We start from the raw sequence: 17,722 nt of genomic DNA, 5'->3' as shown, positions 1-17,722 counted from the left end.
CAGCAAAGAAAAAGCTCTAGAAGATCAGCACATTTTGAAAGTGCAAGTATGTTATCAGTGATGTCTATGCATTTCAAAGATCTGCAGCACTTACTGATGACAGTTTGTTTGATCAAGCTAATAGAATTAAAGGAGATTTAAAAAAGCCATTGCTTGAATGCTAATGACAAGGAAAAGCAGCTTCCAAAAAGTAATTTTCTTTGAACTGCAATAGGAAACAGAAATGAGAACAATTACAGATGGGAAATCCCAGAACAAAATTGCCAATCTAGTACTTGTATATCCTTTGAGAACAAATGAGGGAATAGTTACTAGCAGAAGCAACAAAATTAAAATGTTTATGAAAATATAACCCCAGCATAGAGCTGCCACACCAGTAAATACATACAATAAACAGAGACACTGTCACTAGCAATACCAATAAAGGAGAACTTCACTACCAGAACTAAAGATACATCTACACCTAAGTTGTGGTAGCACCTTAGAACAAGCTGAGAAATCTCTAAACAAGATGGTTACAATAAAGCACAGACAAATGCTGTGTAGAGACACTAAGTGGCTCCCAAAGCAATATAACCACTTTAGAAGAATCCTGTCCCTGAATTTCCTATCTATCTTAGATGCTTCTTGCTCTAGAATTAGTCCATTCTGAATAAACTGGGAAATACAGTCACAGGTCAAACTGCAAAACACAGATAACTGTTCTAACGAAAAAAGCCCAACCCAACAAAGGATGGACAAAGAAAACCTAAACACCACAGCCCTCTCAAAAAAACTAGCCCTGAGTTAGCAAGACTCTTACCATCTTAGACAGTAGAACACTACCATGACAAAGGCAGCAAGAAATAATCACCGTACTAGTAGGGAACACAGGATAAAGAAATAGAACACGAGTTTTTACCTTTTTTAAGTGTAATGTGATCACTTTAGATCACATGAGACCATAAACACCACATAATATTACTGATCTTCTATAGTATTTTTGTAGTGTCACAGAATTACAAATTCCATGAAAGTGTATTGAAGCAGTAAGAAGCTGTTTCAAAGAGCTTTTCTTACTCCATGTTTGCTTGAATTTTACTCCTCATTGGACAGTGTTAACATGTGAAATTGCCATACTTACTACTCCCCACCACAGGGCGTCTGCATAGCTGCCAAACTCTGTTTCTCCGGAATCATTTACAGCATCTTTCTCAGCCAGGTACACAAAATAGGAGGAAAAAATCAGGCCCAGAAACCCAATGTAGAGTGTAGTTATCAGCTCCTGCAAAGAGAATCAAAAAAATGGCATTATTATCTCATTGAGACACATAAATTTCTTAACATTGATGGGTTATAAAGGATAACTGGAAGGGAAAATTGTGATTTCAGAAATTAAAAAATACTGACACTGAGCGTTGGCTATGCAAATTAACAAAAAATCCACTGAGATCCACAGACAACAAAGCATCAAAACAACCTCGCCACGCAGGACTTCTTAACCTTCTGGCCACCAAAAAGTAGCTTGGTAATTTTTTCAAACAGTGTCAGATTCAAAACAACTCTGGAATTTAGATACATATTTTGGGAACTATTAGGACTAGTTTTCAGAAGTCTCATTTCCTGTTGTTGAGTCCAACTGCAAGTCAAAATTTGCCAAAGTGGCAGTGAACATAAGGCAGAACAACCACACTTGGTTAAAATAAATGACTACCTGCCTCCACACTAAATGTAAGTGATATCAGCAGCAGGGCTGAATGTATGCTGTTCTGAATATAAGAGCTTTGGCATGGGCTGTGCCACTCCTCAGACTTCCCAAACTCACCTGTCTGTGTATGAACACCACCGACCCCAGCAGCCTCCAGGTACCGCCCTGACGGTCAACGTGCAGCATCCGTAAGATCTGCAGGAAACGGATGCCCCTGGAACACAATTGTCAAATTAATTAAAAGGCCAAACACACAAGGGAAGAAACAGAGGTGGAAAAGGGAACTCTGCCTTCCAAAGCACAGTTTTAAGAGACACAGAGTATTTTATGTTAGACTCAGTAGCCAGTGTCTTTTCACCCCACTCACCAATCTTTCTTCTTGTTATGAAGACAATCTGGGGAGACCATCCAATGGAAGAACTGACCTTTGTACACATGGCTAGTAAGGATAACTCAAGGATTCAGGAATTTTGGACACAAACTGAAGACACTCTGGAAATCATTCACCAACTCATACTTGACTTGCTCACCAGGATGGAAAACAAAATATGGAACCAGCTAACTGAAGATCTGATTTCCTTATCTTTGAGGAATTTCATAGGCAATTTGAACCAGACAGTCCAGTAATATTTTAAAATATTCTTTTTATGGGAGTCACTGCAATCCCGGAGCATAGCTGCAACTAGTGTGAATAGCAAAGCACACCATTCATCCAGGAAAACCAAGTGGTGTGACCTTCCTGAGCACAAGGCGGATTCAGTCCATCAGGAATTCACAACCACAGACATTTTATAAAGAAGCATCTTGAAAATGTCAGAGATATCAAGCATCAATGAATTGCTATAAAACTAAACCAGGATTTGGGTAGAACCCACCTAGCTGGGGCAAGGAGAATGAGCTTCTCTATCCCCACTAACTATAAAAGTGTTACCACAAAATTTTATCTCCCCTACACTTTATGGGATCACCAATATATGATCAGTCATCTGCTCTATTACATGATACTGGGCAGTGACTCATTTTTTCCTGCAAGAATTGAAACAGGAGGTAAGTTAAAACAAAAGAAGAAACGCCACCTTGCTCAGACAGCACCACTTTCTTTTATTGCATATAATTACCTGATAGCAGAGGTTGCAAAGACTTGACCTTTAGAGCCCACACAAAGAACTATCATGGAAGCAACAACTACAATTAAATCTGGAAAACAAAAGTCAATTGAAGAAAATTAGCAGCATCTTACAATACTTCTGAAAGACTACTAGAACCAAAGACCATATTACTTTAACAAGTTGAACAGTCACTCCTACTTAATATTTTTGGTTTTATATCAAGAGATCTCAATTGTGGCATATAAAAAAAAAATCCCATCATGTGGTATCATGGAAAGGTTGTACTGGGTCCAAGCTGACCACAGCCTAGATGAACAAGGAGTTACTGTCAAGCAGCCTGGAATCCCTATTAGCTTTAACCCAGGAGGAATTTCAGCAGTTTCCATCTATTCTCTCTTCTCCAAATCTTATTTTCTCTTCTGTGCTTAGACAGGATTTTAATTGACAGAGAGTTTGAGGTTTATTTCATTTTTAAGAAAATTGCCTTACTATCATTTCATCTGTCCAGGTCTAAAAGGGAGTGAAAACTGAAATTAGGGTATGAGTCTAATTTAGTTTAAGTCAGTCAGTACTGTACTCTAAATCTATATGCCTCAGGCCTAGTACATTTTGGAAAGGAACTCTTTATTTTGGAGAATTAAATAGTTCTTGATCCATATCTGGGACAGCGGAACTACATTTTGCTTTCCAAACTGAATTAATTTGGATGATGTTTCAGAATGCTTAGTGTTCTAGCACTTGAGAGAAATTGATTGAGGCCAGAGGGTGAAGATGCAGTCAAAGTCATCTTATAGCTGCAGTCACATCTGAGATGCAGTTGCTATTTTTATATATATATATACACACACACATAGATATATATACATGCATATACATATATACACACGCATACACACATATATATATATATATATATATGGATGGATGCACAGAGGAGCTAAATCAATTTTATAATTGACAAAATTCCCAAGTACAAAATTTTGTCATTTATATTCAGCAAAACTGTAGATAGTTTATGGAAACCTATGTCCTGCATTCAACAACGTATAACATCTGAGTAGGGGAAAATGTCGCAGAACAAGAATTACTATTCTTCCACAACAATACTCCTCTTCCAATGCCTGATTGATTTATCTAGTCCATAGATATTTCAGGTGCTTAAGTACAGGGAAAGGGTCTTTACACTGTTTTTTCAATGCTGGCTAAGAAAATACAGATTGATTTTGAATTATGTTTCTTTTGGTGAAACTGTTAAAATTAATGACAAGCATTCTAAAAAAACAATGATTAGTGACATATATTGCATATTTGGATGTAATTTCCAGGAACCCTTAAGTCATTTTAGGAAGCCAATTGAATCCCAATGGAATTGAGGTGTCCAGCTCCAAATGCATCACTGAAAACCATATTTGAATTCAACTGATACACAAAGCAACTGCAGTGCATCTATTGCACTCTACCATGTGACACACAGCTCAATTAGAGTGCAAAATAAGCTCATAATAAACTAGTCAAATGGCTGCTAAGGGGAGAAAAAAGGCTGTTCAGTATCTTTGAAAAAATATAGTTGTAGCTCTTGTACAGTATCTGGGATCCTCAGGTCACAGGAGACAAGACCACAGCCAAGACTTATTCCTGGCAAAGCTTAAGATCACTTCTGAAAAGAAAACACTCTGCTCTTCTGGAAAAACAAACCAAGCTACATTTGTTCTCAAATGACAGTGCCATGAGTTCCTGAAAGGAAATTCAGATCTACATTCACACTAATGACAAGAGCTCCCACTCTAACTTGGCTTCAACTGCTACACAAGTTCAACTTCTAAAAGCCTTTAGGGCAAGCTTTACTAATTGTTTACATTGACTTTGCAAGCTCTGCATACTCACCAATGATTGAAATAGGCTTCCTAGCAAAACGAAGCCTTCCCCATATTCCAACGTATTTACTGCGGCATCCTGCTGACCATAGCCGAACCACATACTCTGTTCCAAAGAATACCACTAATACAATTTCCTAAAACAAACACATGGGGAACTAGGTTAATTTTCTACTCCATGTATGTTTTTCATCTCTTTTCAGAATGTATTAGAAAGCAATAAATAAAATGTAAAATTAGGAAGGTGACAAATATATCAACTATACCAAAAATGATCTGAAGTAAAATAGAAAAACCTGTAAGAGTAGAGAAAGAAAATATGAGGAGCAAATTGAAATACTTTGATTGCATGTAGTTTGGCTTGTCTACACATAGTAAAACTGAAAACCATTCTGCACAATTCACTTGGTCTAATTCAAACAAAAGGTTTCCTGACTGAGCCAAAGCAAACAAGCAGAGTCTGTATTTAGAAGATGAGCATTTTGCTAGTTTATTTCATTTCAAGAAGAGGTGTGCTTCATGTACCACCCACCAGATCAGCTCAACTTCCCCCTTATTTATACGTTTTCAGTCTCCCTTTAAGCTCTCACGGATTGACAAAGGCTTCTAGTATCCATCACCAAAATGTCAGTCTCCAGGTACACTGAAGACAAAGTGAGCTCTCTAATACAACTTCCCCATCCTCTTGTCAGCATTTAGGGACTTCAGTAGAAACAGAGATCTAGTTCTGCAGCACTGCTGGTACCAAGCTACTTATAAACTACTCACCTATACTAAGGTGTGACTTTGGAAATGCCTCCCAGGTGACAGATTCCAAAGACACTTGATATTCTTGCTGCTTGGCCAGAGGTACAGTTAGGTCCCATTTGGAACATCATCAATGTGCAGATAAACCTCGGGCTTTCCGCAAACTAGATAAGCATGGCATACCCAGCGTAGTTTCCTTGTGTACCAGGGAGCTGCAATCCTCCCTCATTGGCCAACTCAATTAATAAATGGTCGCATTCCCCATCAGAGCCAACAACAAAATCCACTTATTGAAATGGTAAGAGTGGCTTGTCATTGAAAACACACAACACATGGCATAAAGTAAGAGCGCAGCTGAGAAACCAGTCTCGACATGTCACAGTTACACAGGTCAGTGCAGAAAAAGAGAATGAGCCCCTTATTTCAAAGTGTGATTTCACATAAAGAGCAACTGCAGAGAACACAATGTGCTGTTGAACATTCTATCCACCCCTCTCACATGTCTGCAGGCTTCACTGCTGTTTTGCATAACAAATTGGCAAATGGGACTCAAGGTGGTACCTATGATTATTTTCTTAATTGACTGAAATAGCAAGAACACAGCCCTAGTTTAGTCAAGATGAATGAGTGTCATTATCACCTTTAAAAATGCATGGGACACTGCCCTGAATACTGAGCCAAAATAATATGGCCGTACACAGTAAAAATAATGGGGAAAAGGTTAGGCATCAGTTGACTTTGCTATAATATTTTTGTATCTCTAAAACATCTTGATGGCATAAAAACCCTGTTCATCTCAGGGCAAGAAAGTGTTGAAGTTCCACTTTGTGACATTTCTAACCAAGATAGTAGAACATGAGCCAGGGCTCTTTCCCTTAATTTCAATGTCTCATAACCTATGCAAGATGACAGATGCAGTAGAACAGCTATCACAACTGTTTAAAGTCACATGCATTCAAGGTAGATTTTTAAGATAAAATAGAACTAGCAAGAGCATTGGTTATAACAAACAGACCCTTCAATCCAGCCAAGAATCTTTTCTACAGATTCCTTCCTTCCAAAAGGATCCACCAGAACCCTCCACCATTTCTTTTACTTTAAAATTCAACTATTGTAAATATTTTCCAATACGTTAAAGACATAACGAACATCATAAATTGAAAGAAACAGCAGCTGCACCAGATGCTTTAAGGAAACCCTGTGTCTTATGACAAGCTCCAAACGCAATGAAACTTTCCCTTTGTCCGGTCTAATGTCACTTATGAACCAAAACCAAATGGGAGAATTATGAGCTCTGCTTGACATGAGGTCCTGTGGAATTGTCACAGAAATTAGAGCACCCGAGGAGCATAGGAGCATCTTCTCTGATCAGGTGACTGCATTTCTTTCACAGACCTCGTCAATAAACCCTAATATCCAAGCGCTCTTTCTTTTGCAGAGGACTAGTAGATTTCCCTTCATCACCACCATGGAGGAAATTCCCTTTACAAAAGACAATCCCATCCACAGAGAAAGCAAAAGCTGTCCTTCATTCAAAATAGCTCATCTGAGGAAGGGATAGGAAGGGATATATAAGGGTATATAAGGAGAGATATATATAAGGCTTCGCATCATGTGTGATAGCACAGATAATACCATTAGATACCCCCAAAAGCAATTGCTAAAAGCAAACGAAGGGAAAAAAGTTGACTTTTTCTTTGCTTACCAAGGTAACATTTTAGCACAATGGAACCACAAAGAGCACTGTGGACTGTCAGGATGACAGTTTCAGTTTTACAGGAGGAAGGCATGAAGAGAAAGCCCGGGTTGTGCTGTAAAGAAGAGAGCATTCCCCGCGCAGGGAATTTGCATGGGAGCAGTGCGCAGCGTATGCTTCCTAAAGCCCTCCATGGTTCATTGGCTAACAGGCACACCGGCAAGTATGCAAATGGGGGCTGTCCCAAAGACAATGCGACAGACACGCACTCAATGGTTACTGTCACCCAGCTCTTTGCGTGACATGCAGACAAGCTCAGAGAACACTGATTGTCCTATAGACTCCGCTGACTGGAGGGAACGACCAGTCGGCTTACACCAAGACACATTTTTCACTCCTGACGTTTTGATAAAGGCTTATTGACCTAAATGAGACCCAAGTTATTCAGGGAACATCGGGGGTGAAAGTGCACAAGCTGTTCTTCATGGTCATACACAAAAACGCCAGGTATCCATTAGCAACTGGCAAATTCCCCCTCCCCTGCCCGTGGCTCTGTGACAGACAAAAGTGGTTTTAATATCTTGCGTCGCATAAATCTAATAAGTAGCCTCCTGGGGGTGGGGGAGGCTGATGAATTTCTGTCTGTGGGCTCTTATATTAGTGGCCAGAAACTTGTAGACAAGAAAGAAAAAAGTACATTAGTTTTGTTCCCCTGAGCAACTAAAACATTCCCTGTATTTTTTTGATACCAACTTAATGTGAAATTTACATGCACTAGAAGACAATAACTGCCTGAAAAACACGAGTGAGCATGGGAATTAAAACTTAGTCAAGGAGTTTTCTTGGTTAAAATTACATACACACAAGTACTACACTGTGCAAGGACCCATTCAACCCAATGTAACTTCGCAGCAATCTCCTTTCTACAAGGTGAAAACAGAAATACAACATTGAGATTAAAAACTTACAAGTTATAATGAGCCCTCTAAGATGTGACAGTCATGTACATTCATACTATGAGCATACAGGGGCTGTCTCAAGAGAAAATACTTTTTTTTTCCTTTCATTATTAGAAACCTGGTACCCTCACTTCTGCCATCATTCCAGTTCAGCCCAGGTATGCCTTCTGCCATATTCATGCCTTCTCAGCTACATAATCCCAGCACAGGCAAGTAAAATATGGCATAATTTAATCATCTGGTTACAGTGCAGCTCTCACCATCCAATGAAGGAATCAATAAAAACACAGTTGCCTGACAAATATACCCATGCTATCTGCTAGCACAGTCCATACCTCCAGAGTTCCCAGGGTATTTTTCTAATAAATGCATCTTGAAAAGCCCTTCCTTTACGTCTCAATCCCCACTGTACTAAAAGAGCTACAATCCTCTGATGAGAGACATCCAATACCTGCACTGCAAAATTAAGTACAGTAGCAACTCCAAAAGAAATAACAGGGCCCTAAAACTTAACTGAAAGAAATTATTTTAAGCTATTAGATTAATAACTTGAGAGGAAAAAACCACAAGAAATCGCGACACCACAACAACAGCTATTTAACAGATACAGAAATTGTCTTTGCAGGCTAAGAATGCATCTGTATAGAGAATATATTGCCTGTAGACCTCAAAACTGTAACTGGCCATGAGGCATCACAGACATTCAGGCAACCATTTGATGTGGGAGGGCTAGATGAGGTTATCTGAAATCTATTACAAACAAAATTGTCTTTACTCAGTTTCTAGACTTTTTTCAATACACTCATAAATGTAAGAGAGGTAAAACACATGCTCTAGGAGAAAGGAGGCAAAGCATACCATTATGTTATTCTGACTGGCTATAGAATACCCAAAACTGAAGACTACTACAGCTTATTGCATCTCCCAGGGAGCTATCTGCCCTAAGAGGAAGCCGTGATGACAGGCACAGGAAGACAAGAAGCATTGGTGAGGGAGACAGCTTTAAGACTCATAAGAACACATTTCTTGTACTGAAGAATTTCCTCCCATCTCAACATTTCACTGGGAATACAATTTTTACCCATATCTACAATATCACAAGCTCTATTACATTACCCTCATAGGAAAGATAAATCACATTATTCCTGCAATTCTATCAAATCTGGCTTCAAGGATGATAAAGTTCCCACAGATTTCTTTAAACAATTAAACAATCCCTCATGTAGTTTATGTAGGGATTGCATGCCAACAATCATTCCTTAAACTGTAAGACTCCAGTGGCACTACTTGCACTGAAACCTATTATTTTAGCCAAGGCAATGGAATATTGCTACTATGGAGAAGTGGAACCTCCTCACAGTCTCAGAGTGGAGTAAGGACACTGCCACAAGGTTATTTCAGAAAGCATGTCTCTGAAAGAGCCAAGAGAGGGGACAACAGAGCTGCTGAGGCTAAAGTGACAAACAGGACAGTTGCCATCAGTCAAGGGCTGTGTAGCTGGATTGGACAACAAACAGGCTAAGCATCTTAGCAAGCAGAGATACAGCATCCCTCTACTCCTCAAAGGTAAAAAAAAAAAAAGCAGGAGCATGTCTCTCATATGGAGCAACCACAGACTCTTAGGACAGTTAGAGCTGGAATGAACCTTAATGATCACCTGGCTCCAACCGCCCTGACAAGGGCAGGGAACTTTCCACTAGACCAGGTTGCTCCAAGCCCCATCCAACCTGGCCTTGAACACTTCCAGGGGTGGAGAATCCACAACTTGTCTGGGCAAACTGTTCCAGTGCCTCATGACCCTCACAGTAAAGAATTTATTGCTGAAGTCTTCCCAGAGCTTCCTCTCCTCCAGGCTGAACAACCCCAGCTCCCAGTCTTGTCTTCAAAGAAGAGGTGCTGCAGCCCTCGGATCCTCTGTGGCAACAGGTTGCATGTACACTGAGAGAAGGGCAGTGCACAAAACCCAAACACCACAGCCTGTGTGTGACTCAGAGAGAGCTGGAGCCCACTTCTCAGCACACTGTTCACCTGACACATCAGGGCTTGAAAAGTGCTTCAGACAGTATTTCTGTACAGCTCGAGCAGGGTATGCAAATTAACAGCAGCAAAGGCAACTGTTTCTTCTAATCTCATCCACTTTGTATAGAGAGGCCCCTCTTTGTTCTATTGAGAAAGGCAGGATTTTTTTCCTGAAAGCTGTACTGTGCTTTCTAAGATACATAGAACAGCAAAATCAGATGGCCTAGGCAAGAACACAAAGACTCAATAAAATAAAAATCCCAACTTGACGAAGCACAAAGATCAAAAATAGAAAGACAAATGGTTTCTCATATATATAAACACTTACTGAGCGACAGGAAGTCTCAAAACCGCTATTTAGGACTGGAGATTTTTCTCCCCACTACTTAACCTCCTCACTTCCAAAGAGCTTGTAAATTACACCTTTTCAGAGGAAAACAAATAATGCTAAGTTTTTAAAAAATGTTTAAAGCCAACACACTTGGTTGTTCCTTTCTTTAAAAAGACTGGTTTTATTTGCTAAAATTCTTTATCTAGCAAATTGGGCACCAAATGATTAAACAGGCTACAGAAAACCAAAAACACAACATCAGCATTAGATTTCCACCTTTAGAGGTCCATAATTAATCCCAAGTTACTGGACATCATTAAAGCTCCTTTATTAATGTTTTGACTTAAGATGAAATGATGTTTCCATTAGTGTGCATGTTCTGAAAAAAAGGGATGCTTACTAGGAGCCAGAGCTAGAACAGTTGATTGCAACAAAGCCTTTTTATTTTCCCTTAATCGGTGCTGAGAGCACAGAACAATAGCACTGGGACAATTAAACAATACCTCAGGCCTGCAATTCTGGGTTGAAATTTTTCCAACTGCTCCAAGCAACTAAATCCTATTGAATTTCAACAGGAGTCAGGCACCTAACTCCTTCAGGTGTATTTAAAAAGCCCTTTGCTGATTTTCTTCACTCTCTTCTCACTAGAGGTTTCAGCCAAACCCAATTGCTGGCAGTTGGAATTTTTCCACCGGCCCCAAAAGGCCTCAGATCTCAGTGGTGTAACTCTGCACAGAGTGAAGAAGGCATGGTCTGGGAGCACGGCTGCCTTGCAACAGCTTTCCACACCATCACACAAGCCTCTCCATAATGCAGTTGTCTTTAGCTTTTGAACCTGGCTGCTGATGATATCCACCAGGAATCTGCAGACGTGAATTAAGCTGGGCTCGCACGTTTATTTTAAAGAACTTGTTTTAATGTGGAGCTCTCCCCCATCACAAAGTATGCTCTAGAAGTAGACTTCAAACCCAAAGTAGTTGGCAAGAGAGAGAAAGTGTCAACATGCTAACCCTGATACAAAAATTATTAAAAATCCCTATTCCTTTCTGTTTACTTCATGAACCTCTTATTCAGGGCTTCATAAAAGTCTCTGGAAGGAATTCATTCAGGACCCTCTCTTTGAAAAATGCTCTGGCTTCTACCCAGTGCAGCATATGCTTAATTTTATATCTTACTGAATTCAAAGGAACTATTCACCTACACTTCAGATGAAGCACACATGAACACAGTTCACAAATATGCAAACTCATTCATTAGTGCATACAATATGCTAATATGAGTAGAAGGAACTGCTGCAGACTATTAAAAAGAATCAGTGTAAGCCAAGCAAGTCTGTATTTCTGTGTTACAGAGAACTGTCATAATAACACTATTTACACAGTGGCTACTTTCCTTGATCTGAGCATTTTCATCCTGTCAAGTATCTTGTTGCATGCTTTTTTACAAAACAACCTTTCTCACTCCTTTTTTAAAAGGCTACTTCATACCCACCATGCCCTACACTGAGCAGCTCATAAGTCTTGCCTTTCCTCCACAGCCAACATGGAATTTATTGAGGGACCTCAGGAAGAGACTGTATGCCTGTTGTTTTCCAGCTACAAAGTACAGGGCAATAAAAGCCACTGTGACTCCCAGCAAAGCATATTTCCTTTATACCCTTAGATTTACAACACTACTCCATTCTAAGAGAAAATAAATATTGCATATCATCTCTTTTTTGTAATCAGAGTCAAACAAAAGGAAGAATTTGGCCATGATCTACCTAGTTTAACCTGCAGTAGCTCCACTTTGTACATCTAAAAGGGAACATCAGGGTAGATGGCATTTTTAAGATGCAAGTTCTGGTCACCTGCTATAAAATTTGATAACAGCAACACTTGAAATCCAGCGGTTTCAGACATAATGTACTTTTTTGGTTGTTTGAGGCCATGTTGTAATAGCATCCAGGAAGCATCTACACATTTGAAATTAAAAGGAAAATTAATAAAAAAATATTTTTGTTCCAGTGGTTTTAAAAACCCACTACTCCCCACCCACACAAATGCTTCAGGACAAGAAGCACTGTGGATGGAAGTACAGCTGGATATGCACAGAGACATCATGAGGCCCCCACATTGAGCTAATGAGCTAATTATTTATGGCCTATTTCAACAACTTGCTCCTGCAAAAGCAGATAACAGAGTATGTAGAAGAGGAGCTCTTTCTGACAAAGTCCTAACTTCTTAACTCTCTTGTGCAGGCAAAACACCTCCCTGAGGCCCAGTCCTCCCTCCAAAAGTAAATTATGGAATGGTCCTATATGCTAGTCTTGCTTCAGGATCCTCAGCTCTGGCCTTGCTTCTCTCCTCTATGTGGTTTTTGGTTTTTCTTTCTGGGATGTGATGTAATTTCCACAAGTAAGAAGAGTGAGAGGTCACCAAAAGCAGGACATTAATTCTACATTTACTCATGATATCCTCTTCTTCTGGAAGCAGCATGTTTTTAAAATTTATCCTCCAAAACCAGGATTTCTGGCCTGAGCAATGAACAAGCTTTTCAATAAGAGTTTAAAAAGAAATAAATCTTAAGTGACTAACATTGGTTTCAACTTCCTCCGGATTAAAAAAAAAGCAAAAAGGAGAACAATTTTTGTCTGGTCTGGCAGGACAAAGTTCCAGTATAAGAACATGAAGTTCTGAAACAAAATCCTTTCACACACCTGGGTGACAGTCACTCAGTTACCAGCACTGATAAGGGTTCAAGTGCCATATTTCTGTTTGACATCCCCATAAACACAACCTGCTTTTGCCTCAACATACTTGAGCTCTCTCCCAGGCCTGCTCCAGGGAATACACATCATGCTCTTCCACACAGCTGCAAAAACAGTCACACACTAAACCTGCAGTCCAGGCACTTAATACTCCTCACAGGAAAACACATGTGCTAGTTTAAGCTAATAAAAACCCTCTCAGATGCCATATGTACACAGCCCATTCAGTCAGCCTTTTACAGTTGCCTCTAAAATTTGTGAAGGAGGAGAGGAGAATTATTTGACCTGCAAAATAAACGTAACTGAAGGCAACAAAGTCAGCATTTTCAGCTAAGTGGCAAATACATTTCACATACTGAAGGCAAGTAGCTTCCTCCTGGTGCCAATTTCCTGCGCCCGTTCCAGCCAGGGAGCGCCGAACAGTTGTGGCTATCATTCAGCGCATCAGGATTAGAGCATTCCGAAATGGGAACTTAATTTATACCGACCAAAGCCCATGACCAGCGCTGTGCAAACTCTCTCCAAAGCTTTGATAGCGTTCCAAAGAGACCAAACTAAACTTACATCTGCAAAATGAAGATAGAAGCCAGATCCCTCTGAAGTCGCGTAGCCCATTAACCAAGCTACCGTTATGTGCAAAGACTTATATTTTTATATGAATTCATGTTTCTATCAGTTTTAGCTCCAACATAAACAAATGGTGCAGAGGCAGCTCTTTGCAGAATTCAAAGTTACTGAAGGAGAACTGCAGCTCTGTGAAACTCCACTCACTCACTATCACCTTTCCTCTGCTCCCTTTACAAATCAAGGACAAGTGCACTATTCATTGCTGGAAGAAAAAAAATTCTTTAAAAAGCCATGGCCTTCTCAGTAGCAGCTGGTCTGAGCTTCAAGACATCAAATACCTCAGGAAGCTAATGGGCATTATATGGAATGAATTTTTAAAGAAACAAAACACAAAACAAAACAAACAAACCACCAAGCTGGTATTTGGCAGAATTCAGCAACACCATACTCAAAAGCTCTTTGGAAAAGGAGGGACCTTGTAAAAGCAATGCCTTGCACATGTCAAGAATAAACTCAAGATTCTGAACAATACCAAGCAAAAGTCACCTGAGCAGAAGAATTTCCCCAGCAGAGCAGTAACTGAAGAGCTGAAAACAATTGCAACTTAGAGCAATGGGCACAAGGAGCATGGTTTAGAGACAGATGAGCCTCCTCTGTGCTGGAGCATTGGGCATTCAAGGTCAGACTTAGAGTACACTTTAGAATACACATTATTAGAAGAACCAAAGCATTGGTTATGCATTACAAATGCATTAACACATCAGAATGTTCAACTGGTAGCAGCAGGGCAGAACTTCATATTGTTGCACTCATTTTTCTAAAGCTTAAGGCACGGCTGCTCTTTATGTGAACTATACTTCCAGGTAATTCATTGAAGGATTTTTTTGAGGGACAGCAGAATTTTCTAGGCCCTTCTCTCTGATCTGAGATTTATTGTTGCTTAAATTAGTAATTAAAATAAACATATCTTTGTCAACCCACATTTTCCAAAGAATTTTTCCCAGCAAGTGATGAAGCAAATGTCAGTCTTACTCCATAATCATATGAACTCTGTCAATAATTATAAAATTTTTCTTGTTTTGTGGTTAGGATCTTTTACATGTGAAAAGATCATCCAATGTTTTAGCCTATGCTTTATATCTTTGAGGTTTTCAATGCTTACTCTTATAAAAAGCTGATTTTTGGATATCTGTCCTGCTTAAGCCTCTCAAAACCCCATTAGATGTTAGAAATTATATCAACCAAAAACCCTTAAGTCTAATCTGGACACCAAAGGCCTTACTCACAAATAAAAGAGCAAAGATTACCCACTGGAACCAAAAATGCTCGTCCCCCACAAAAATATATGTGCTCAGCCACAGTGGAACTAGTGAAAACTCACACTTGTAGTAGTTGTCTTACAGAAGTGAAGCAAGAGGTTACACTAAAGAAAGGCGAGTCCTTGCTTTAAACATACCCAACCTCAATATTTACTAACTCACGACACAAACCACCACTCTGTGTGAGTGGTAACTGAAACACGTGACATTCTTCACATCACACCATTACTGAGAGGTTATAATGTTTTTTCCACTGTAAAAAAATTCTTTTATAGCAATATTTTCTCAGTATACAAAATAAATAATCAGAGGCAAAGTTATTTTCTAGGACAAAGTGAGAGGAAAAAGAGGGGGCACCTGATGCACACCACCAAATACTGACCCATGAATAGTGCATGTAAAGCTCAAACAGCTCTGCTAAAAATTACTTTCATGACAACCTCACATTTCCTCTTTCCTCAACACACAACACATTCACATTTAACTTTGTCAGCCGCTAGGACTCGTTTAGGGTTTAATTCATAACAATTACATTACACTAGAAAGGGACTGCCTAGTGTACAATGTGCATTTCCTCATCAGCTGGACAGCCAAAGGAAACCTACTAGATATGCAAAGTACTTTACAGCTGTGTCCCATAACTGGGTATTTGAATATTTACAAGCTACTGCACTTGGGATAGCAAAGCTGATGACATGAGTGCATGTTTTTAGTAAACCCAACAATAAAGCTCTCCTCATTAGAAATCTGCCCTTAGCATGTTATACCAGAGAATTCTTCTATCATGTACCACGTTACTTGTCCCTAATGGCACACTGATAGAGCCAGAAATGCTGTGCCTATCCAAACATCAAGTTTTACAGTGCTCTAGATGTGGTAGAAACTCTGGCAATCCTTTATGGGGTTTCACACCCTTTGAGTAGTAGCAATGGGTATTTCATGCTATGAAGACATGGACTATGTTCATCTTGGGTGCTAATTTACTCTGAAAAACACTAAGAAAGCCCTCTTTTTAGACACTTTGTGAATTAATTGCAGGCTCAAGGAATTAAATTAGATTAATTTTTAGCTTTAAAACTACAGCAAACAATGGTGGTGGTAGAATGAGCAATCAGTTCTCAGAGCAACACCAAGCAATTACCACTGTGCAGTTCCTCACACTGCAATAAGAAATCATCTTTGACTGTTTCAATGTTAAGGATAACATTGAATGTGGATTCTTTTTTTTTAACATGGAGAACAGAGAGAATAACCTTGGGGAAGGGGAACCTATTGCAAACTGGAGGCAACTGTGTACTAACTGACTACTGTACTGCTGTTTTCCACAGAAATTCCAGCCACATTAGCTTTGGCAGCAATTAAAGAGTACTTCTGGAATCCTTAGTGACATTCAAGGAGTTCCTTTTAACTTCACTTCGTGTTCTGTGGTTCTTTCTACTCTTGAAAGCAGGGGTTTTTTTTTTCAACCTTCAACTTGTTTTGCCATTAAAATAAGGGCAAAGATAATTCAGTCAGAACTCAGGCTCAAAGGAACCCCACTGAAGGGGGTTCAGCTTCAGGAGCTGAGAAGTTCTTCTTTTGCTCAGGTTGTCCCTCTTTACTGTTTCTCAGTACACTGTGCAACTCTGCCTGTGAGCCAACACAATCATAGCACCCAATGATAAAAGAAGCTATTCAGAGTTTTGGCAGGAAGAATACTTCTGACATTTTGTTTTGGGATTAGACTTCAGTCATGAGGCTTTAACACTAAGCTGCCCACGTTACATACACAGATCTGATTTCTGACACCCCTTCACTCTATAACAATTTATTTTTGAATATTCTGATTCGAGTCAACGGGATGACCACTGAAGCCAAGCTGCAATCGGTAACAGACAAGCACAGTTGAACCAATCCTCTGAAAAGGGAAGATTACACCCTTGCACCAGTTATACCTGAGTACTGAGCCACATAATCAACAACTTATGCTTCCTGAAAGGAAAAAAGGGAACAAAACACCAGCATGCAGCCAGGCATTAGAAATGCAATTGTACCATATTCCAAACACCAGCTAAACTCTTAAAAACCTCTGCAACCACACATGATGTGTTTCCAAGCATGTTCATAACTATGAAACAATTATACAAGCAACATTAATATTTATACTGATTAACTAAATTAGCATTAACTGCCAGGATAGAAAGTGATCTCATAGGGATTGCAAACTCCGAGTACTTGAACAAGTTAAAAATGCCTTTTTCTCCTGTTAAGGGAGAGAAATAGGGATGTACAAAGGGAAATTATGTCAAATGCCCTAGGCACATTGAGATGTGAGCAGCTATTATTTCAGGAGTACCTACACCCTTTTCCATGAAGGGACAGCATATATGACTGTCTTATACTACCTAACCCAACTAATAGCTGAAAGCTGCAAAAAAACCCAGTCATCCCAGAAGAACTGCTTTGAACTCAGCTTGGAGCAACAGTATAAAAAGCAGAGGAAATTTACTGAGGAAATTTACTATCAGTTCTCACTTGAGAGAGATGTTTGTGTGGGTTCTCTATTTTTGGGCTGCTCTCCCTAGAGAGGCCCACGTGATTACCTTGTCTACCTCCGGTTTCCCTCTCAAAACTCCCAAATCCATGAGTTGATCTGGACAGATCAGAAGACCAGGCATGTTAGAGG

General features: G+C 39.6%; 1 protein-coding gene across 2 annotated transcripts in view; it reads right to left on the bottom strand.

Moving 5' to 3' along the window:
• Positions 1 to 17,722, bottom strand: part of KCNQ1 (potassium voltage-gated channel subfamily Q member 1) — a 329,750-nt gene that overhangs the window by 246,699 nt on the left and 65,329 nt on the right. For both annotated transcript variants that reach the window (XM_084208526.1, XM_084208525.1), the window contains exons 3-6: positions 4,681 to 4,807; positions 2,806 to 2,884; positions 1,805 to 1,901; positions 1,124 to 1,264 (exon numbers count right to left, since the gene is read on the bottom strand). In XM_084208526.1, the coding sequence (XP_084064652.1) occupies positions 1,124 to 1,264; positions 1,805 to 1,901; positions 2,806 to 2,884; positions 4,681 to 4,807 (444 nt within the window). The remainder of the gene's footprint in view (positions 1 to 1,123; positions 1,265 to 1,804; positions 1,902 to 2,805; positions 2,885 to 4,680; positions 4,808 to 17,722) is intronic.

This window comes from Fringilla coelebs (genome assembly GCF_963513975.1).
Source record: "Fringilla coelebs genome assembly, chromosome: 6".
NCBI lineage: Eukaryota > Metazoa > Chordata > Aves > Passeriformes > Fringillidae > Fringilla > Fringilla coelebs.
This window is presented reverse-complemented; position numbering and strand designations above follow the sequence as displayed.